General features: G+C 29.9%; 1 protein-coding gene across 1 annotated transcript in view; it reads right to left on the reverse strand.

Annotated features, from left to right (window-relative positions):
• Positions 1-365: 365 nt before the first annotated feature.
• LOC129984682 (glutamate receptor ionotropic, NMDA 3A-like) overlaps positions 366-24,819 on the reverse strand; it is a 332,243-nt gene continuing 307,789 nt past the window's right edge. The window contains exons 11-14 of the mRNA XM_056094615.1: positions 20,035-20,331; positions 15,580-15,699; positions 9,043-9,116; positions 366-5,182 (exon numbers count right to left, since the gene is read on the reverse strand). Coding sequence (XP_055950590.1) covers positions 4,438-5,182; positions 9,043-9,116; positions 15,580-15,699; positions 20,035-20,331 — 1,236 coding nt within the window. The 3' untranslated portion in view covers positions 366-4,437. The remainder of the gene's footprint in view (positions 5,183-9,042; positions 9,117-15,579; positions 15,700-20,034; positions 20,332-24,819) is intronic.

Raw genomic sequence — 24,819 nt, forward strand, 5'->3', positions numbered from 1 at the left:
TTTGCATTTGTCACTACCATTGAAATTTAAAACTATTCAAAATATTTTGTTTGAAGTTCTCGGTATTCTTTTCTATTTTTTGCCACTTCAAGTTGTAAAGTTTCACAATTTTAATTCAATTATTTCTTTTTTATGTTTTTTATATAAACGTTTTTGCTATATTATATTTTTATATTCTTATAACATAAGCCAATATTCAAGGTAGTTATAATTAAAGTTCCACTTTGAAATGGCCATAAAAGGAAAACTACTATACCAAATGTTATCAAACTTGGTAATAGTTTAAAAGAAGTCATGGGTTTATTTATTAATTAATTTTTTTTTTTTTTTTTTTTTGCAGAAAAAAGTTCAAAAATTTACCTCTGAGTGTGAAATGGCATGAAAATAGGACATGAAGACATCGGTTTAAAATATGTTTAATTGTTTCTGAAACAAGTTACAAAGTATGCTCAATGTGTGTTATCTCAAAAGCACTATTTATGGTGATAATCTAAACAATTTGGCTGAACTGAAAGAAGCGATACACCGACATGTGCGTAACTTTCCTCTTGATATGCTAAGAGCTACTGTTGAGAATACAGTAATGCGATTTACTTGCTTTTAAAAAATGATGGACGCCACATTGAACATGCTTTGTAACACGTTTCAGAAACGATTAAACATTTTTAAACCGATATCTTCATATCCTATTTTGCTTAACAATATTGCATACAGCGCCATTTCTCCCCTGGTATTGAGTTTTTGAACTTTTTTTTGGCGGAAATGAAATTCCCATGGCCTTCTTTAAACTATTACCAGGTTTGATATCATTTGGTCCTGTAGTTTTCCTTTTATGACCATTTCAAACTGGAACTTTAATTATAACGACCCTGTATATTTTAAAATGTATTAAAGTTCCATTTCAAATGTAAATAATATATTTCCAAAAGACGTGTCTTCAACAAACCGATTTTCCTTTTAAAAATCATCCTTTAAACTGTTCTATTATTTGTTACAAGTTATTTGATGGCAAAATAGCAGGATACTGCCTTAATAAATATCTATATGGGGAGTTGAGTTTAAAAAGTATTTTATAATAGACGTTAAAATGTTATTGCCTCGAATAAAATATTGCTGTCAATGATAAGTGTAAAAGCCTACCCAAAAAATACTGTTCGATTTGACTACAACACTTAAATATTTTATAAGCAAGGTATTTTCTCAATTTTTTTATATCTATTATGTATATAATATAAATCTATTCACAAGTGACAGAGATCAAATCTCACACATATACATATATATTCCAATCTAAATTTCTGTCTTAACGAAAAGTTCAACAACTGGATTAGTTTCAACATTGTTTATCTTAAGAAATTAAACGTCTGAACATAGAAAGTTAAAATATATTCCTAAATTTTTACTAGTTAAAGTTTCTTCTAAACTATACAGAAACAATTTTTCTTGTTCCTAATTTTTCGATACATCTATCAACAATTTTTTTTCCTAATGAAAATGAGTTTGTTTTTTTAAAAAGCAACTGTGATTTATGAAGAATTATTGAACTTGCTGCTATTCTCGTTCCCTAAGGAGAAGTTTCGAAAGACGATGGTTTTTTCTCTAAGTTTTCCTTTCTATAATACTAAATGGTTTATGTTTTAACAGATATTTTTAAAATTATTTATTCAACAAATGTTCACTTGTTAAATACCTTTAGTATACACAAACGAAGGACAATGAAAAATTCTTTTAAAAATAAAATCCTTGTAGTCAGATGGTCTACTGATGCGATAATTTGAATAATTAACATCATATTTTATACATTTATTTTCAGCAATTAATATTCTGTATCAGATCCTTTACATGATTAATGCCAAATATCTAACGGCCCTATAAATCATTTCTGCATAAAACATGTATTTGAATTTCAGTATTGTTTAAGCTAAATGTAGCAATAATAAATTCCACTAGTTTTGAATTAAAAAATGAAATGAATATGTTGGATAGCTTGGAAAGATGACTATTCTGATGGTGTTCAATCCAAATCTCTGATGAATTGAAAATTTTACTTTTCATTTTAATGAAAACAATCATCATTGGATCAACAATTTAATGATCAAATCCAGTAGGAAGAAATATAATTCTTTATCTTTAAAATTTGAATTATTCAAAATGTAACAACGAGTTTCAAAATTTTCAAACATTTATAAAACCTTTTCGATCGTCTTTGCCTTTATGTATTTAGCCACCGCAAAAGATTGTGCATATATATTGAATATATTTGCTCCAGGTAAATGAGCCATCTAAATTTAATGAATTGCAGTATTTTGAATTATAGGATTTCTATATTGCTTTAAAAAATCAATTTTTAAAGAAAGGAATTTTCCAAGCATGCTTTTTTTGCAGCATCATTTTAAAAGAATAAATATTCTTCCTGAAATATTTTCGATAATTTCTCTTTGTAATGTACAAAAATTCTTTAATAATTAATTTTCGCCTTATATACAAATGGCAGGTATTTGGCTTTGCATCCCTTTATTTGGATTTAATATTTGTATGGTATTATTAAGTAGGTTTTGAAAAGCATCTAGAGGTTTATATTTTGTATTACAAGAAAATAATTAAAAATGTATCACTCATGTGGTCGATGTGATGTTTGTTAGAGAACTTCAAATTTCATTATTATTCTCAAGAATATTTATAAAGCAGTGTATAGAGATTCAATATAAAATGGAATTTATGAGCTATATGAGTAATAATTTATTTTTAGATTATGTTGTGTCACTCTGCAAGACTTAACAATTTTTAGTTATTTTTGATGAATAATTGTTAATTAAAAATTCAATTATTAGTTTTGTAAGGTAAATTTTAATTTAATGATAGCAAATATAATTTATACTCAGATTTTATATATATATTTATTTATTAAACAATGCATTTTTCTTCTTTGATGCCATAGATAGAAAGAAATGATTTAAGATTATTTTATTATTAAAATTGCCTTTTTCCTGTGTATAGTTGCTCTCAGATTTGGTTACATTTTTTAAAATTTTATTTGATATTTCCAACTTTGTGTTCCAGTTTTAATTCTCAAAATACAGTAATTCTTAATCATTAAAATTATAAACAACTGGAAAGCTAAACTAGTTTCAATAAGAACTAACTATTTTTTTGATTTAATGAAACCAGGAAAGGATACCGAAATTAATAATTAATTAATATTATTGTTTTGCATTTTAATGTTATAAATATTTTATTCACTTTGATTAACCTTCTTACTATAAACTCAGTCTAACCTGACCGTACAAGTTCTGTACTAGTGGACTGGTTTGGGACCGCTTCTATTTCAAACGAGGGGTGAGAAATGTAAAGTGAGTTATCACCAAGGTTATCCTCGCTTTGCATTCTGCAACCCTCGTATGAAACAGAAACCAGCCCACCAGAGGAGAATTTGCACGGCTTGCTTGGACCAAGCTGATAGTGGGATTCTTAAATAAATCTTGCCAGAAACGGATTTTTAATTGCTAAATTCATGAGGTTGTTCGACAGTTAAATATATTTGTAGGTAATAGAGTTTGAAATATATATCTTTCTAAATATGTGTTTACAAAAGTATTTTCTGAATGCAGCACTCTAAAATTTCTACGAGAAACGTTTCTAACTAGTCTTACTCTAGTAATAAAATTTGCATAGTACACTGGACTGGAGTTCCTCGAACATCTCATGATGTTGAGAGGTAAATGAAACTCGGTTCGAGTTAAGGCCTTCAACGGTTTGCATTTTGGCCACGATCTATTCATGATAAATTGTGTTACGTTAAAATTAGACAAATTAGGCAGGAATATAAAGGATTTTGTGCATATTATTTAATAATAGGTCTTTTAATTTTTTAAATATAATTGATTTTGATATTAGCTATGAATATGATAGCGAAGAATTTCCTTTTTAATGTTTTAAGTAAATGTGGCCTTTTTTAAAAATTTTTAGCACTTTCAAATTAAATTTCTTTTGAATTATATTAAAAATCTCATACATCGTCACGCAGATTTTTACTTTTAGGAAAATAAAAGATTTATACATGGATATTTTTTCTTTTACATTGTTGTACCAAATTTCGAATGTTTTTCTTTCTTTGGTTAAATAGTTATTAATATGCTCTATTTAAATGTGTAAAAAAATGTTAGCCATTGCATTAGAAAGTGGGGGAAAAAATTGTTAAAATTTCGTTATTTCCTGATGTGCAAAAAGACCCAAATCTCTTAGGTTCTCATATCCACAATATTAAACTCGTCAATATTTTAACGACAACCCCTTCCACATTGCTTCTACTCACTCGCTTCCTACTAAAGCCTTACGAAGTAAAGTGATCTATGTGCCTATCGAAGATCGATGAGACTTAACTAAGTCGTGCAATCTTGATCTTTCTCGTATCATTAAACTAAAGGATCAGCGGAAAACTCATGGTGGCTTTACCAATGTCTTCTGTATAAAAGCAAGCTTCTTTTCTAGTGATCTTTTCTCTTTAATAGCGTCTCTAAGCCTGTTCAAAAGCTTTCTTTCCGAAGCTTGCCACGAACGAATGATCTCTTCCTTGCTCATCGAGTACAGCAAAAGTTCGTCGACTTCCAACATTTTTCTGACGGCCATCTTTGGTTCTGAAGCTGTGGATACTTTTTTCCTTCTTGGGCTGTGGGGGTAATTTTTCTTCCACAGAATTTCATCTAAAGATCTGTGTCTCTTCAGTTTTCGAAAGTCCGTTCCTGCAGAATCAACCAACCTGAGGTCCTCCACGCTGATGCTGAGGACGGTTGTGTTGAAGGCAGGTTGCTGCTGATCCTCGCCACTGGAAGAGCTGAGGTTTTCGAGTGGCGAAACACTTCTTACCAGGCAGTGCGATCGTCGGTACAAAGGTGGAGAAGTGTCGAGTTGATTCACATTTAGGTGAAATCCTGATGGTTCTTCGTACTGCTGAAGATGGCTGTATTTCGTGTTCCCAAAGCACAGTGGAGCCCTTTTACACAAATCTGTCCACGAACTACCTGTTTTAGGCGGGGAGGAAGAACTCGGCGGTACAAAAATTAGACGTTCCGTGTCAAGTGGTCCAACTGGAGATCCAACTAACACTGGGGACCTTACTCTCTGAGGTAAAAGTTGAGGTTCAGCAGTAATAACTGTCTCTGGATTCTCTTTTTGTAGTCGAACCCTAAGGGAAAGTTAAATATTGTTAAGTTAATCTATCAATTAATTTTTTAAAACAAACTTTTGTGTATGTTACTGTGTAAGAATGAAATCGAGCAATTGTCGGCATATATACGATAAATAGCAATCATTACGTAATCGTTATTCCACATTCACCAGAGGATGGTTCAGCATGATTGGAAAATGTTGACATTTTATAATTATGTTTTTTTTTCTTTTACTGTAACAAACAGAAAACAATCATTTTGATTGTTCTGTAGTATGCATCTGATTTTGTCGTGATTCTTATACGGTTAGTTTTAGGACAACAGAAAAGTATTTAATTTATTTAGTATAATTTATATCGTTAGTACTTTTCATATTATCTTATAACTTTAAAAGAGTAGCAAGTATATTATATATATATAACATATTTTGGTTGAAGCAGAGTGCAAGTTCGAAGAAGTTGAAGATACATGTTATATTTTTAAATTAATTTTATTATCCGTTTCGTGAAAGCATAATATTTACAAGAAGGCGCAGCGCGGCACAAAAGCAAAAGTAAAGAAGTAAGAAAAAAGGGAAAAAGGGCCGAAACAAATGATCACTAGTCTTATATAATATGGGATTTCCGGCCACAGGCCAATTCAACACACGTGGTGACCTTTGATACCTTGGCAAGGGCACCGAAGGGATCACCTTCATTTGAGACGTAGATTGATTGAGCAGTATTTTTACAAAGGAATTAATTAAACCGAAAGTGGAATTGGATCACGAAATAAGAAAATATTTTAGACTGAAGTTACGATGGGCTAAATTAAGATAAAGTTTTGGAAATTAATTTGGATTAAATTAAGAGTTTAAAATATCATTAAACACACACACACACACACACACACACACACACACACACACACACACACACACACACACACACACACACACAATACACACACACACACACACACACACACACACACACACACACACACACACACACACACACACACGTATAAAGGATCAAATTTTATATTTAGATATGGTTTTGCTTTTTTAATTTATCTATATAGATGTCTTCCCTGAAATAAAAATGCAATTTTACACGTATGCAAGCACGCACGCACGCGCGCACACACACACACACACACACACACACACACACACACACACACACACACACACACACACACACACACACACACACAGCACTTTTTTATAACTATTATTAGAGCCTTTTTCTATCTGCTTTCATGCTGACAATGTCATATGCCGGCATTTTGTAGATTTTTGTGGTACTTGCATTGTTGCCATAGAATGATAACCTACTGGTTATCATCCTTTTGGCAAACTTTTGTGAGATGGCGCCATATGACATTATCCGAATACGTTCTGCTTCCATCCAATAGCAACAATGCAATTACTTTGTTAACCAATTCGAATAACATGTTAAACCAAGTGCATTAATGATTTAAAAAAATTTAAATGGTTAGTTTATATGTAGGCAAGATTATGATACGTAATCAATATGTGATAAGTATTTAAATATTTTCTCCGAAACAACATTCTATTTTCCTGGTACTCACAATATCAAACAATCACTCTTTTAATATACAGAATAAGGTATTTTTTTATATAAAAAACTGATGAATGAATGAAATACAGGTAGATTTAAGAAAAGAGAAAAGAAGTCTAAAAATAAATTCTCTTTTAACAACAAAAAAAGGTTGTGGTGCGATTAACTAATTCATCTATTATATAATGCGTTTCAAATCTAATAATCTGCTATGAAAATAGCAAATAGAAAAAAAAATGAATAGTTTTAAAAAAAAGACATTAAACTAAAATAAAAAAAATATTCCAGTCAGTATAAAATACTGTCAAATACAATAATACAAAAAGACAAATACATATAAACAATACAAAAATAAATTTTGATATTAATCATTTGAAATACCAAATTTTTGATTCGTGGTTCGATTAAAACTGATATGTTTAGTTGTATCTTGAATACTAAAAGGAATGAGAATTATCAAATTAAGTAGAGGAAAAGCTGAAGTTGTGTTAATCGAATTTTAAAAATATTAAAAATCCTTTTTGCGGTTTAGATTTCTGGAATTTTAATTATGAACTATGAGAACGAATTAATTTTGCATTTAATCCCATTACAGCCGAATAGGGATTTCTCCTCCTCCTCCATTTTCGCTAATGCACCCAATTAATTGCATCCTGTTCTTTAGTCTTCATTAATTAGTTTTAGAAGATCAGATATTATTTTAAGCCTTTACTTATGAACCTCTCTAGATGAAAGCATTTATTGATTTGCAGTGGTTCCTACTATCATTTTCCGAAGAGATTTTGCTAAAAATAGTTTATATTATTTTGTTTTTTTTCTTTTGATGTGAAGTTTTAGTTTCGTTTAAAATGTTTGTGATTGCAATCACACTAGACTCCTATCAATATAAACAATAGCTGTTTGAAAATATTTGCGAGAAAAAAGTAATATTTAGACAAATTTTTATTATAATGAAAAAAATACGTTCACAAATGAGACAATTATTGAATGCAATATTAAAGACTGTACGAGATAAAATATTAATTATTTGATTTGTTAGATATAGAATTACTTTTCTACTAGAACAAGGAAAAATTCACTCCCCAAATCAACAAACATAGACAATACAATTACATGATTGAAATAATAAAAGAAAAAAAAATTATATTTTAATAATCAGAAAGAGAGTGAAAGAAATAGACGAAAGAGAGAGAGACGAAATAATCATTCCTGGAGATATTTTGTTAGAAAGAGTTTATATTATTATTTTTTATTTAGAATGTTTAACTTTCGTTTAAAATATCTGTGGATACAATTCCACTAGACTCCTATCAATCTAAACAAAGATGTTTGAAAGTAATTATGAGGAAAAAAAATAATATTTAGATAAGTTCTTATCATGATGAAAATATGATAACATTTGCAATAAATTACACAAATGAGGAAATTATTAAATACAATATTGAAGACTGCACGATATAAATATATTACTTATTTTGATTTGTTAAATATAGAATTACTTTTCTGCTAATAGGGGGAAAAATTCATTTCCCGAAATCTTCATACATAGATGTAATGATATTTCTTAATCTAATTTCAATCCTACTTATTTTCCTCATCTTTATCTTAATTTAGCCCAAACATCATTATAAAATGTTCTCTTTATTTCTGATCTAATTCCCTCTTTAATTATTTTAATTACCAAACTAATTATTTTTAATAATTCTCACACTAATTATTTTTAATACACGCTCTAGAAAACTGATAACTTCATTTTTTTACGCTCTGAGTGAAGGGGTAAAAGTCCCTAATGCCTACAATATTCTTTGAAGATTATTCTAAGATTCCCTTTCCTAAGCCGACAAGTGTAAAAGAAATCCCTATCAAAATTTGAGAGTAAAATCACTGAAGGGAAAAAATTCTCTCTCAATTTTTCTTGTATCGCGATATAGACAAAGGCATTAAAATTTCAAAAGTTCCATCTTTTCGGCCAAGTAATTGTTAAAATATCTTTACATAGATATAATTAGATGTTTGAAATAATCTAAGAAAGAAATTGTATTTTAATAATCAGAGAGAGAGAGAAAGTAATCTCTACATTTAAAATAATTGGCAAAATAAAAAAAAAATAAAAAATAAAAAAACAATCTCCCCCGAACCTACCACTGTTATGATTTCGCCATTTTTTATTTTATATAAAAACCTGCAATTCCTAGATACGTCATCAAAGATAGTCAGCCCTACTAAATAAACATACATGCATATATACACACATATTAAGTTATTTATAAATTGAAAATTCTTGAGATTTTCATATTCTGAAATGTACTTACATTTTTCGAATTTCTTGAATCATTTCAAAAAACTGGGATTTGCTTCTACGTCTTCGAGCTTCTTCTTTTGCCTTCTGTTAGCATAAGATAATTTATTACATTTCAGAATGTAATAAATAAAGCAAGTAACATATATTAAGTATAAGCTATTCAACTTTAAGTCAAATAATTCAGTTTCCTTCTTGAAAATGGTACGAAATTTTTATTGACATAGAAGTTATTATGTTATTCACAATTTTGTATGAAATGAGGAATTAATATATTTATATAACTTATTAAATATATTAATATCTCATTGTTATCTTATACGTATTATTCTTTTTATTTATCTTATAGTATTTTTACGAACCTATAATATTGCTACCCGGCACGAATAGAGTCATCGTAAGAAAGACACTTGTACGATCGGTCCTGTACGTGCTGAGATCAATGAACTTAGACTTGGCGAGCATTTGGTGGCTTGGCGATAAATTTGGCGACTAAATGGATAGTACCGGAAAGTTCGAGAACTTTCCAGATCCATCCACTAACAACCGAGATGCAGCCAGGTACGCCCTGATTGGTCAGAAGATTCTAGCCCCGCCTCCCGGAACTATAAAAGACGGGCACTCAGAAGCTACGTTGTTGTTGTTGTGTGGATCATCCGAGTTGTCGTGTATATCGTCAGAAGGAGTGTGTGTATCGGCGGAAGTTGTGTGTGAGAGAGTCAGAGCCGCCGACACGTGGAGAAACTGAAGGATTAGCAAGCAAGCAAGTTGCTGAACTAATGATTAATTAATTGTGCTGCGTCATTAAGATTGATCGACGGTATTTTGCTGTATAGAAAAATTTTGTAACAGTATTATTCTTTTTTTCGTTTCTTATCTACGTAATATAGTGTAGGTATAATAATCGTCAAAAAATTCTAACTCAAAATTTTGACGAATCTCTACATTTTAGACCTCAATGAGTTTGAAAAAAACATTTTTGGAAAATATCCGACAGTTTATCTGAGATAAAGATATCTTGAAAACGCATTGATCCAGACGAATGAAATTTGGTAAACGGTCTTTACACCGAATTTGCAGATTTCTTTCAAATTTTGAATAAAATCTGTTCAGAGAAAGTCCGTCTGTTCGAATACAAGTTATCATGATAACTACAAAACGGAGAGAGCTAGATCGATAAAATTTGGTAAACAGATTTAATATTTATAGTGTAAATAAATATCTGTCAAATTTTGAGCCGAATCTAACAATTTTTTGACTGTCTGTTGGTCTGAATTTTCAGAAATATGTGAGCGCGATGATTCAAAAGCTGAATGACATATATCAAATTTGGTATTGGAATTTGTGCGAAAAGTGCAGTTTCATGTCAAATTTTTGTTTCAATCGGTTGAGAAAACACGTTTAAAACACAAATTCAATTCTTGCATACTATTAACTTATACCAATGATTAATCGCCAAGAATGGTACGATAGATTCAGTAAAAATGCTAAATTCAAGTCAAAAGATAATATTTCGTAATTATAGCTATGCAAGGCTTTCTCCGGCATGGCAAATTTATGCGAAAAAGTTTTGGTGTGATGAAAAATATATCGTGTTATCGCGTCAAAGAAATATCGCGTACAATTTCAAGCGTTTTTATATTGCTTAAACACGGGCAATCAGATCCCATACATAGTTAGATTTTATAAAAATCATAGCTTTATCGTCTGCTCTTCAAGATTGCAACTTCAAATACTTTTTTATTTTTATTTTACATCATCCTACAATTATTTTTGTCGAAATGTCCAGATATAGGTGTTTTTGATAAAGAAATAAATCTTTTTATAATTTCTTCTCGAAATTTACTTCAATCACTAAGTGCATGAAAATCCATTTCTGTATAAATAAATAAAGATATTTAAGTAATATTTCCAAAGAGGTGTTTAATCCAGAGCGTTTAATTTGTATGCGCATAATTTTGTGTTATGAAATTTTGCTTGGCGGCAATAATGTGTACTGAGCCGATTTTCAATACTAGCATTTTGCAAGAGCATATGAATATTTATAATGAACATATTTCGGCGATTAAAGAGTAACTAATATGCATGTGTTTTTAATAGTAATTAATCAAATTAAAAAGCAAAAATAATGCTTAAATTTTATAGTTTTACAATTCAAATTGCATATGACCAATCATTATTTTAATCATTCATTATTAAATCAATCATTATTTAATGTCTAAAATATGATAAATTTTTTATTATTATAAAAAATCATATAAAAATAAGTAACATTATGTTTTAAGATTCTGATAAAGTACAGTAAATGATGTAAAACAATGCAAAGATATTTTTGAGATTACGCTACAAACCAAATTTCATCCCTCTAGTCAAACGCATTTTCCAACTATCGGTATGGACCTATAGACTGGTACGATTTCAAAAATTTGTGGTCTTAGGGGGATCTGAAACGTGAAGCACTTGATATTTGCTGATTGTGAAACTAATAATGTTTTTTGGCTGTTTTTTAGTTGTTTCACTGAATCGAAGACGGTGGAACGCAACAGAGTATAGAAGGAGGGGAGGGTGCTCCAGGAGAGATAACGATCTAGAACCCCTCCCCACTTTTTTTTTGTTCTTTGATCCATAGGCTTTAGGTTTTAGCCGCCATCGGTAGTGATCAATACAAGTGAAAGTTTGATCACTGGAATTGGCGAATTTTATATGTATTTAGGTATCGGAGATCGGTTTCATGCTCTTGATCAGTACAAACAATTGATCGTACATCCATGATCACAACGAGTGGAGATTACTGCATTATGAATATGAAAATTTTTTCATTTTCCTCTGAATATTCCCCTCAGCGTTATATTTTTCTATTTTTTTAATAAAAAAAATCAGTGTTTACTTCTCAGTGCAATAATAAAAACACTTTCGTTTATACAAAATTAGTCTTTATTGTAAATCGAGTGATTTGTTTTGACATAACTTTGTTTAGCTCGCCTTATTTCATGCTTTTAATGATGAAATTTTGTAATTGTTTTTCATTTACTTTCCTATATGCAAGTTTGTATTCTTGCATCTAGGAAAGTTAAAAGATGTTAAAATATTATTTTAATATTTTCAGATGTTAATTGTCAGTTAATTGATAAATTAATCAAATTTTGATTTCATAAGTGTGGCATCATCTAATAGTGAATTTGAAAAAAAAAAAAAAATGAAATCATGATTGAATCATAATTGAAAAAATGAAATCATGATTGAATCATGATTGAAAAAATGAATTCATGATTCTTTAATATGTTAATAATAAATTATTAAAAACCATGGAACACTGAAAAGTAGAAAATAATTAAGATATAAACTTTCTTGTGTACTACACGGAATAAAAACTCAGCAGATGTCAATTTAAAGTACACACAGCTAGGAAATTTATACAGATTAAGTAGAACAAAGTTAAATTTTAATATTGATTTCAATTTAATAACCTTAAATATGTAGTCAATAATAATATTCTTTTATGTTATTTAAAGAGCCATAAATATTTTAAAGCAGACGATTTTGTAGATTTTTGTGTTTGCTATGATGTACATAATTTATTGAAATCATATTTGAAATATGTACGACGGCATTTGAAATTTACGTTAGCGGATGAGACATAATAACAACATTTGATAACATCATTGCTATTACTGATTTATTATTATTATTATGCTGATTTATTATTTTTAATAATTCATTATTATAAATATAATAAAATCTTGAACTCATTTAAAAAATCATTATTAGATGGCGCCATTCATATGAAATAGAAATTTGATTAATTTATTAACAATTAACATCTAAAATATTAAAATAATGTTTCAATACTTTTATTATTTATTATTATTACTTAATTATTTATTAGTAGTAGGAATTTTCGAGTGCTCTTAGAGGTACATATACTATCAGTTTAAAATTCTGTTTCAGATAAACTTGTTATCATTTTCCAATATCGTGGAAAATGCAGAATTACTTTCGGAAGAAATTGTTCTTAAGTATTGAGAAATGCATTGATTTTCTGCTGCTTAATTTTTTTTATGACTTAACATTTTCTCATGCGTTATTGGAAGTTGGAATCATTGGAATAATTGTGGCCTAGAGAGACCACTAGAGTTGTATATTTCAACGACCAATTTAATAATCTAAAAGGTCCTTTAGCTTTTTTTATTACCAATTGGAATGATTTTTCGCTTTATGCATTTTTATTGTGTATTCATATTTCCTTCTACTTGATACTGTAAAAAAAATAACATTAAATACCATATTCTGCTCTCGGAGTCTAAAACGCTTCTTTATTGATTTTATCTGAACTTGTTATATTTCTCTTGTTGCAAAATAAAAAGGGCCGGTTCTTGATGAAATTTCTGCTTTCTTACACCAAATTCTGTCAAATTTTGAACGAAATTCTTTCAAAGGAAGTTTGTCTATTTGGCTAATATAAGTCAACACGATAATTACAAAAAGAAAAGAGCTAAGTGGATAAATTTGGTACACAGATTTGACATTTAAAATGCATATGCAGATCCATCGGAAAGTTGACCGTCTGTAAATCTGTACTTACACACGCAAATAAACACAATCGTCCTAAAATGTGATGACCTAAATAAATGGGATTTTGTATAGGATCTCGTAATTTAAATTTTGTTCCCAATCTCTCCCTTACCTTAAAAAAAGAGTTCAAAATAGTTATTTATTTTTAGTTCCTCGTATACGTAGCTCGATTTTTTTTTTCACGATTACAATACTTTCTTTATACGTATACGAGGAACTAAAAATAAATAACTATTTTGAACTCTTTAAAGTTAACTATCTTAACTATCTAACAATAACTATTTTGAACTCTTAAAACTCTTAAAAAAAGCTAAAGGACCTTTTAGATTATTAAATTGGTCGTTGAAATATACAACTCTAATGGTCTCTCTAGGCCACAATTATTCCATTGATATTCAACTTCCAATGACGCATGAGAAAATGTTAAGTCATAAAAAAAATTAAGCAGCAGAAAATCAATGCATTTCTCAATACTTGAGAACAATTTCTTTCGAAAATAATTCTGCATTTTTCACGATATTGGAAAATGATAACAAGTTTATCTGAAACAGAATTTTAAACTGATAGTATATGTACCTCCAAGAGCACTAGAAAATTCCTACTACTAATGAATAATTAAGTAATAATAATAAATAATAATTGAATTATTAAAACATTATTTTAATATTTTTAGATGTTAATTGTCATTGATTAATTAATCAAATTTCTATTTCATATGAATGGCGCCCTCTAATAAAGAATTTTTTTTTTAAAAATGAGTTCAAGATTTTATGATATTTATAATGAATTATTAAAAATAATAAATCAGTATAATAATAATAATAAATCAGTAATAGTAAAAAATCAGATATAGCAATAATGTTATCGAATGTTGATATTATGTCTCATCCACTAACGTAAATTTCAAATGCTGTCGTACATATTTCAAGTATGATTTCAATAAATTATGTACATCATAGCAAACACAAAAATCTATAAAATCGTCTGTTTTAAAATATTTATGGCTCTTTAAATAACATAAAAGAATATTATTATTGACTACATATTTAAGGTTATTAAATTGGCATCAATATTAAAAGAGAAAGTATTGTAATCGCGAAAAAAAAAAAAAAAAATTCGAACTCAAGATTTTGACGAATCTCCACGTTTTTGATCACCCTGAAATCAAAAACCACATTTTTGGAAAATGTCCTTCCGTCTGTCTGTTTGTGACAAAGATAAATCAAAAACGCTTTGAAATTGACAGATGAAATTTGATATATGATCTTCACACCAAATTTGTAAATTTCCATCAAATTTTGAGAAAATTCCGTCCAGAAAAAGTCTGTCTATCCGGCTATTCGAATATAAGTCAGCACGGTAGCTACGAAACGAAGAGAGCTAGATAAATAAAATAAGTCACACAGACTTAACATCGACAATGTAAACATTTGTTAAACTTTGAGCGAAATCCAAAAAGCGGTTGACCGTCTGTCGGTCTGTACTTTCAGAAACATGTAAACCCGATAACTCCAAAACGCAGTGCGTTAAATATATCAAATTTGGAATGTGATATTGCGAATTTGAGTGTAGTTTTGTATCAGAGTTTTATTTCAATTGGTTGGAAAAAATGTGTCTACAATACACATTTGATTTTTAGATGCCATTAACCGCATGCCTCAGGTTAATCGCTAAAAAACTCGCCAGGAATGTACAGAAATCAAGCTACAGTAAAAATGCAAAGATTGATCTTTTGTAACTGTTGTATTATATGCCAATGCCATGCAAGGGATTCTCTGGGATAATACCTTTATTAGAGAGTATGCAAATTTTTTTGGGGGAAATTACTTCCCCTGGTATAAATTAATACTTCTCTAATAGTTAAACAATGCTGAATGCTGTTACTGCAGCGTTGAACAGTTAGCAGTTCTGTTGACAAAATCATTCCTGTTTTAATAACATAATCGTAGGAGATATGATTGTATGTAAAATTTCTTACCCTTTTCACGCTTTTTTGAAAGAGGCTAAAAATTTGCCCTTCTTTAATGTTGGTGACGATTTCTTTCGCGGAATGATGCGGTGAAACAAGCTCCACTGTGTTGATGAATCGATACAGTTTCTAGAAAAAGTCACGACACAAAATGATTTTAGTTTGATATAAAATACACATATGCATTCATTTTATCGTTACATCCGACCTTTTTTTACACTGGTTTGCAATTTCAGAATGAGGTAATTGTCCATTATCTATGATCATCATGTTAATATACTTAAAGAAGAAAACTGCGAGTATAAGATATTAATATGCTATGAAAAAGAAAATACTGAATTAACGCTTAACTGGGAAGGAGAAATTTTAGTACTTTACTGGGGAGGTGCGGTCTACGAGACCGCATTTCATTTATACTCAAATTAAATTTTCTAATGAATGCATTAGTATGAAAAACTGCCAATATATTTTGCAGACATTTTTCTTGATGTATAGATATGTTTTAGAAATTTTTAAAAATATATTATCATTGAAAAAAGTAAATGCGTTGGAACATGCATTTTTTTCTCAAATTACAGGTTACAATTAATAATATTCTTGAAAAAACATATTTTTTACTTTTTAAATCATATTTAATTTTACAGTATAGGAAGGTATATAGAAGACAATATAATGTAAAATTCAACAATTGTATGAAAAATAAAAAAATTGACAATGGGTGAAATTGGCCCTTTTTTTATCGGCTTGTGTGACTTTCGTAGCACGGTTTTCTTGGGCATTTTAAACATACAGGCTAAGAACTATTACAAAAATCAACCTATAAATTCTGTATATATATATATATGTCTTGGTATATTAATATATTTTATAAATTTTTCAAAATACATTATCACTAGAAATATTAATTATGTTCGAACATACATATCAGAATCAGTTGAATGCGAACTTTCATCAAAAAACTCTTCTGTACAATTATCTTTATCACTAAAATCACTTTCTGCTTCATTTAAAAGTGTCTGGAGCACTGTTTCATCATAGGATCAGTAAATTGGATGATATTTCGGTGCCCAAGTTTTAACGCTATCTGCTAAGCCTTGTTTATCACTGGGGCACTAACAGGGAGGTGCGGTCTTAGAGACCACGCTTAAAGAAATAACTGAATTATTTAAAAAAGCATCCGCTGAAATCGGTTGAAAAAGTGCACTTGTAATGAAACTCACAAAACAGGAAATTACAGGGTCAATCCATTCAATTGAGCTAAAAATAGAATAGTGGTGACCGAAAATCCATCCTAGCGGTCTCACAGACCGCACGTCCCCAGTTAAGGGTTAAACATTAAATCACTTTAAAATAATAATGAATGGTTTTTTTAATATATTATTTTATATATGTATTGTCTGGTAACTAGTGTTCTGTCTCTTTCCATTAACCAATATCAAATCACCATTTGACAAATTCATTTGCAGATGTAATTGTATTTATTATAAAAACTGTAGCGAATTGTGCGAAATAACATTGTGTTATACACATTATAAATGTTATACTCCATACTTGTGTTATTAAAATAAAATTATCGAAGAGATTTACGGTAATAATGTCATATTATGGATATTATAACTAAGTCATCTGTATTAGCACAGGGTATTGTACGATATCTCCATGATATTCAGTATTCTAAATAGTGGTCAATATCATGAAGATGTTACAACGTTGTTGGACATTTTATGCCAAAGGCTATTATTAATATGAAAGTTATAAAATGAGTTAATCAGTTAACTGTTTCGACCTTTTCGAAAAATGCGCATCGAAATTGTGTCTCAAAAATTTAGCGATGACGAGTATACTCGTCATCGCTACGAGTATACTCGTCAAATACAAAGCAAGTGTAATATGACATTATCTTGTAATGAAATGACTTTTATTTTTTATTTCAATAATCACATTTATTTATTTACTTAAACTAACATACGTTTTTTGTATATAAACCATAAAAAATTCCGCCTCTTGAAAACATGTAATCCCAGTCCCGGTTTTTATTACCATGTGCGCCACTTATTGAATAGTCTAAAACAATTTATGGTTACCTAATTGCTTCTGGGAAGATTAATACAACGCGGCGATACATTTAAGAAAGACAATTAATATTATATGCGTTTTTTTTCATAATAATTATTAATAATCTTTTATTTGTTCGTTTGATTTCGACTTGACCACAAAATATTTTAAACATCTTGAAATTTGCGAATATTCTTGAGCTTTTACTAAAATTGTAATTCAAACAGCAAACTATCGCTACTTATTACTTCTGACGAATAAGTTCGTCATAACGCAAAATGTTGTACTTTTTTCCATGACGAGTATACTCGTCAAAAACGTTTAACCGATTAAGTTATATTATAATATCTCATACTTCTTGCCATAATTGGGGATAGCATTGAGATGAAGTTATCAAAGAAAATTCAATGAATATACAGGAGCACACGGACAGCTTATTTTAAGTCCATTTAAAAAAAAAAAGGTTATCACATAATTTGTAATTAATTTAATATAAACTGTAATTCACAACTAATATCTTTAAAAATGGTAATGCTTTTCTCAATTCATTATAGATTAATAAAAGGAATTGCATAGCGTTTGGTTGCGAAAATGGTGGTGTAAGTAAAGTGTGGTAATTTCCATAGATACAGGTAGTGGAGTCACGTGGTTACATTTGTTTTATTTCGTGTGTCGAAAATAATCCAGTTTTTTTTTTTACTTTTGTCTAAAAAAATGGAAAATTTTATAATCAATTTCAAATAATGATACAAGTAAGAAGAAAGAATGAAGCAATATTTTTGATAAAAATTGAAACACAGAATCATAACAATATCTTATGTTAAGTTCAACAACAAATATATATATATATAATTAACTTTCAAAATAAAAAAATACTACTCTTACTTTACTTCTTGCTATTATTTATAACAAAATTGGAAGAACACAAAACGTATTTTAAGTAACATTTACTTTTTTATAATTGATTAATTATGAAAATGGTGTAAGTTAAATACATAGCTTGTAAATATATACTGTTTTAGTTAAATACGCCTAAAAGAAATTTATATTCACCAAATAACACATTGATAATTTTTTTGAAACATTACTAGATTTGACATGATTGATTTGTATTTTTAAATTGACTTATATACTAAATATAAATTTTAACGAAATAAGGAAAAAAAAAGGACTTGCTCCACTTTCAAAATAATCGGTTCATAGGCTGTATATTTATCACGGACATATTGACACCTGCTTCAGTGAAAATCAAATGTTATTTATGAAACTCAGTAAAAGGCAGTATTGAGTATGAAGTTCTCCGCCAACAATTTTTAAACTACAAATTTATTAAAATGTTTTTATTTCCCAGTATTGAGAGTTCCTCAGCAAAAGACAAATGGGTTGAACCGGAGTTTAATCCCTTTCTTCGCCAAGATGCGATAACCACCGTTTTCTCTAGATTGGCAAACCTATTATCCTTCGCCTTTATTATGCACTGTGATTGGACATCTGCTCACTCGCTTTTGAACATTTTGCAAAACACGGCGGAAGACCGTTGTTGGCGAGTTGGCTATTTTTAAAAATAGCGCCAAGCAGAGGGTTAAACTCCGGTCGTACCGACAAATGGAATAACTTTGATGAAAAAGATCAAACAATGGATCATTAGGAGCTATTGATCTCAGACGTGTAATGTTTTCGAATATTAATAAAATTCCTCTCTGCAAGCTGGGAGGAAAAGATCGATTCCTTTACATCTAAGTTACTATCTGGCAATATAAGTTGATGTTAGAAGCAGTCAAAATTAGAGCTTGGAAATCACTTTTCAGCCCCTAACTTCTAAGATAATGCAGATATTGAAAGCTTTTAAATACAAAAATTAGTCTTTCATAATGAGGCGCTAATTTGGCTAATTGGATTTATTTTTCTGTCTTAAATATTAAGAAATTTACAGCGAAATGAAAATTTAAACCCCCAAACATTTCCACCCCCTTTGATAAGCCATTTTTGTTTTCTTAGATGGGTGATTTATAAACTCGTCTGAGATTTTTACATTTTTAACAAGATATTCCAAGCCAGTCAAAATCCAAACAAAATTACTCTAGTTATACTGTTCACACGATAACATGGGCAAAGCGTTATACGCATATTATATATATTATGCAAACTTTTGAACGAAGGAGGATTTTGGGCTCTAGGGACCATCATCGGCTAAGAACTGAAGAAATTTTCCTGAAGTCTTGTCATGAGAATTATGGCAATAGGTAGTCTTCCTATAGCAATCTACCTAAAATGCAGTCATCGTGTAGCAATCGAAATGGTTTAGAAAACAAGAAGTAGAGGAAGAGTTGTACTTTGGTGCAATTTCGCCAAGGGATAAACACTGTTGTTGCATCATAAGTGGAGTGGAAGAAGCATTATGCTACCTACCTGGCTGAAGAACATAACATTGGGACTCTTCCAGAAGCACTCTTGTGGTTTCTTCCTCAGTTGAGGTAAGGCGTGTTTGAACACCGCATGCTCCATGAAGAGGATGAGGATGCCAAATGCTCCGCCGAGGAGCAGCATGAGAAACACTCCAGCAACAGACCGCAAGCTGAGAGGTTGCGGTTTGTTGAGTCGGTGCACAGAGTGATTGAAGCAAGGCACTCTTCCGAACCATTTCTTCTGGAGTTGCTCCATCAGACCATACTCGTTGTACCGGAGAATGAGCGTTGAGATGGACTTCTGGAGGAATGAAATTCGTGTTGAAGTTGGCATGTTAACAAATGCATCTTAAAGCGATAATACAAGATGCTTTGAATCTTTGATACATGAGTCAATTATTCGCTTGCAAACAAATAATCTTAAGCTGGCGCTACGAGATGCGTTAAATCTTTGACACAAATACTTGAGTCAAATGATTCGCTTGATATCAAATATATCCTAAACTGGTGCTACATGAAACAGCTGATTCGAATACTTCAGTCAAATATTCACTTGCAACAAATACATCTTAAGCTAATGCTACAAGATGTGTCGAAACTTTGATTCAAATACTTGAGTCAAATGATTCGCTTGTTTACAAATGCATCTTAAACCAGCACTACGACGTGCGGCGAACCCTCAACTTAAACCTCTGGACAAAAACTTGAGTTAAATGATTCAGCTTTTGCAGAGACAAGTATTTCTACTACATGATGTGGTAAATGTTTGATAGAATTAAATTGAAATAATTCTTAAGCTGGCGCTACGAAATGCGTTAAATCTTTGACTCAAATACTTGAGTCAAATGATTCGCTTGTTATCAAATATATCCTAAACTGGCGCTACAGGATGTGTCAAACCACTGATTCGAATACTTCAGTCAAATATTCGCCTGCAAACAAATACATCTTTAGCTAGTGCTACAAGATGTGTCGAAACTTTGATTCAAATACTTGAGTCAAATGATCCGCTTGTTTACAAATGCATCTTAAACCAGCACTACAACATGCAGAGAACCCTCAACTCAAACCTCTGGACAAAAACTTAAGTCAAATGATTCGTCTTTTGCAGAGACAAGTATTTCTACTACATGATGTTATAACTGTTTGATTCAATTAAATTTGATATGATATTTATTGGTTTGGATGGAGCAATGGATGGCGAAGAAGTTGTGGTTGTTGCTGCCGTTATGGTAGTATTATCTTGCTTTAATTCGTTCATTAAAAAATTAGACGTCAAACATTATTAGATTAACAATGGCAAAATGATTGTGTCGTGTAACTGTACCCCCAAATAAATAAATGGCTACAAATGGTCGAATATTCCTTTGATTTGAGTATAAAAGACCGATAGTCGTAACAGAATCTTCCAACGTGAATGTTCGATGTTGGACAATGAAAGTTCGATGGCCAAAGTCTTTGTAAACTGTGCAACAAACTGTCAAGCATATAGCATTGGATTGGATAGGAAGATATTCACAGAATCGTGTCGTACAAGCTTTTTAAATATAAGAATAACTTTAGAATATTTGGATGATGATTATTATTTTATTTTGAATATTAATGGGAAGATTTTGATTTGACAATCCCCCAAATCATCGCATTTCACATGTGAAAGTATATGATATACATATTTTATTTTTCCTCAAGGTTAAGATATTTATATTTTAAAGACTACAAGGTAAATACTTTCTTATGAAACGAAACGAAACGAAATCTAAATCATAATATTTTACACGTACTTACGTTTTAAGACCAAAATAACTTGCAGATTATATATATTTTTTATTTCAGTAAAAAGGAGAAGTATCTGTAAGCATTATTTTTCGCTGCTATAAATCAACATACATACAATTATTTGTACGCAATAAAATGAGAAAGGAAAATAATAGTAATAGAATATACTTATTGCGCGCAATATATCTAACAGGATCGAAAAAAACAACAATTCCACTAGTGCAGTAAGCAGACAACGGGTTCTCTTTCGTACGAAAATGAAATAGAAATGTGCTGGTAGTAGTGTGATTTGAGGAAAGTATTGAAGCATCAAAAGATTTGATTTTAACACATGTTCCTTAACAGTAATTCCCAAACAATTATATATTATTCCATTATTAGTTAGAGGTCAGGATGATCTGGAATCAACCTACCTGAAAGGGTATAAGGCCGAAGATTGGCCATTAAGGAAAAACAGACTAAATCGCCAACACATTTTGAATACAGATAAAGTTTAAGAAACATTTATAGTAAAATAGAAGATATTAAGGTAGCCGACTACGTTCGAAGCAATATTTTTGAAAAATTGGATTTTTTAAAAACTATTTATGGTTTTTAGATGTATTGTCAATTATAAACACTATATATACAAAAAATTATTTGGAAATATAATATATTTTGAGAAATAGGAAAATTTGTAGTAAATTTTAATGAAATTTAACCTAAACGGTTAACACTCTACACAAAATTGTAATGCAGCTATCATATTTTTCTTTGTACACAAGTTATAGAATATAATGATGAATGAAATGAACCAAAATCTAAGAAACATTTTGAGATGCAAAGAAATTATGGGTAAAAACGTACGTATATATACATTTTTTCCATAAATTTACAACTTAATTTTTCTAAAAACACCTATAAATGAAAAAGTATTTCACCAACAATAAAACTTTTGGTTCATTTCATTACCCATATTATTTAAAACACACGCTGAAATTTTTATGTAAATACCTCTATTAGTTTTTGAGATATCATGTTAACCGTGGAGAATTTTTATGAAAATTAAAGTTTGAAAAAATTGAAGTTAAAGAAATATTTTAGCTAAAAAATTGGTTAAAATTCTCCTGGATGATAGGTCAGACCTTCCTTTTCCTAGAAAATACTATTTTGGAAAGAGGAAAGCCTGAACTACAAGAAATAATAATAAAAGAAGTATTCGCCAATGTGGTAGAAAACCAGTGTTTTTAACGTAGTCTTCATACCTTAAATAATAAAATAAAATATATAATCAAAAACCCCTTAATAAGCTTCTTAAATCTAGTAATAAAATTAAAATCACTCTATGAAACACAAATAACTTACAACAAACACTATAGCACATAAAACAATCAAAGTACATTAAAAACAAAACAGACAAAACACATTGAATAAAGAAAAAAAGACAGGATTTAAAGCATCTCACAAAGATAAAACTCTTCTCCAGATAAACTTCAATAATAAAAACTTTATAAATGATCTTTGATGGCTGTTCGCAAACAGCTGCCAATGACATGCTGGGAATATATCGGAACAAAGATATAAGAATGTGCTTCAACTCATTACTTAACCATAAAAGAAAATATTTAAGATAAAGGAATTTAGATATAAAAAAGAAATTTAAAAAAGTAAGGAAGCTTAGCCATATAAATTTAATGAGTAAATTTTCCAAAATTATTCGCTTCTGCAATCACATTTTTGCTAATTGTCGAAGTACTGACTTATACAAATCAATCGATTAATATATATATATATATTATCGCTGGAAAAGAATGCCAATTGTGGTTTAGTTTTGGTTTTCTTATAACATGAGTTTTCTTAATTTTTCTTCAGGCGGGATTTTAAAGGAAGGTTTTTCCACAAATAGAATCCTAGCAGCTACTGTAAAATGTTGTCAATATAATACTTTTTTTAACAATGAGAAATAGACAAAGATTATATCGATTAGATATTTTGGTTGCAGAATGAACTATGTCGTATATCAGTCTTTACTGAAAAGAGCACTTTAAGGAGAATTAGGTTATGTTTATTAACTAGCAAAAAAAAAGCATGGAACTGCTTATACGAAGTGCAATCCGTTTATTCTCGAAGCATAAAAAATGTAATCACTAATCACCAATGAGCGAACCTTTTATTTTCTTTCGAGAGCATTATGTCATCTTTTACCAAGGCGGCTCCTACCATTCACCAAAGAATGTCACACTTGACCACTTAACACCACACCACACCTTCATTTCTAGAGCTAATATGGCCCCTTTCCGGTTTGGTATAGATGTAGGTGGACTTTATTAAAAAAAAAAAAAAAACCCAAAAATTACACAACAATTGCAATAATTTCGTACATTACAAAACGCATGTTGACTGTATGTTCCTCAAAACTTTTATCATACCACAACGGCGTATCGCCAAACACTATTAAGTAGTCATTGCTATGCTTTCGGTTGTTCTACTCATGTTCTCTTGTGTCAATCTAAGTCTTCTGAAAATTCTTCATAGAATCGTTTTGCTCTTAATACGTCGTAGATATGTCGTAGAGTCTGTGTTAATGTCTTTTTTGATTGCAAAAATGAACAAACTGATAACATTCAGAAAGATGGACTGCATCATAGATATCGAACCTTGTGATGAAAAGAAATAACATAGATAATTATTTGCGCCTAAATAGAAAATTTAGTTTTCCTTGTGTACTATCTATTCTCAATTATGAAAACCCTCAGTGCATTTGCGCATGTGCCAGTAGGTGTTGTGTTCGGTAAATATCATAATCTAAATCTGTTAATAGACATTTAGCAGACGATTCCTGTTCAGACATTTTATAACTGCTACCATTTTTATTTTGTTAAAATATTATTAAAAAGTAAAAGCAAACGATTTTTTTTCTTTGATAAACATATTTTGTTAATATTATTTCGTTTATTTTTTGTTTATTGATCGTTTATTAATATCGTTCGTTTATTGATTAATTGTAAACCTTCTGGAATCTGGCAATGTTTGT

The sequence above is a fragment of the Argiope bruennichi genome, chromosome 9, assembly GCF_947563725.1.
Source record: "Argiope bruennichi chromosome 9, qqArgBrue1.1, whole genome shotgun sequence".
In the NCBI taxonomy this organism is placed as follows: Eukaryota; Metazoa; Arthropoda; class Arachnida; order Araneae; family Araneidae; genus Argiope; species Argiope bruennichi.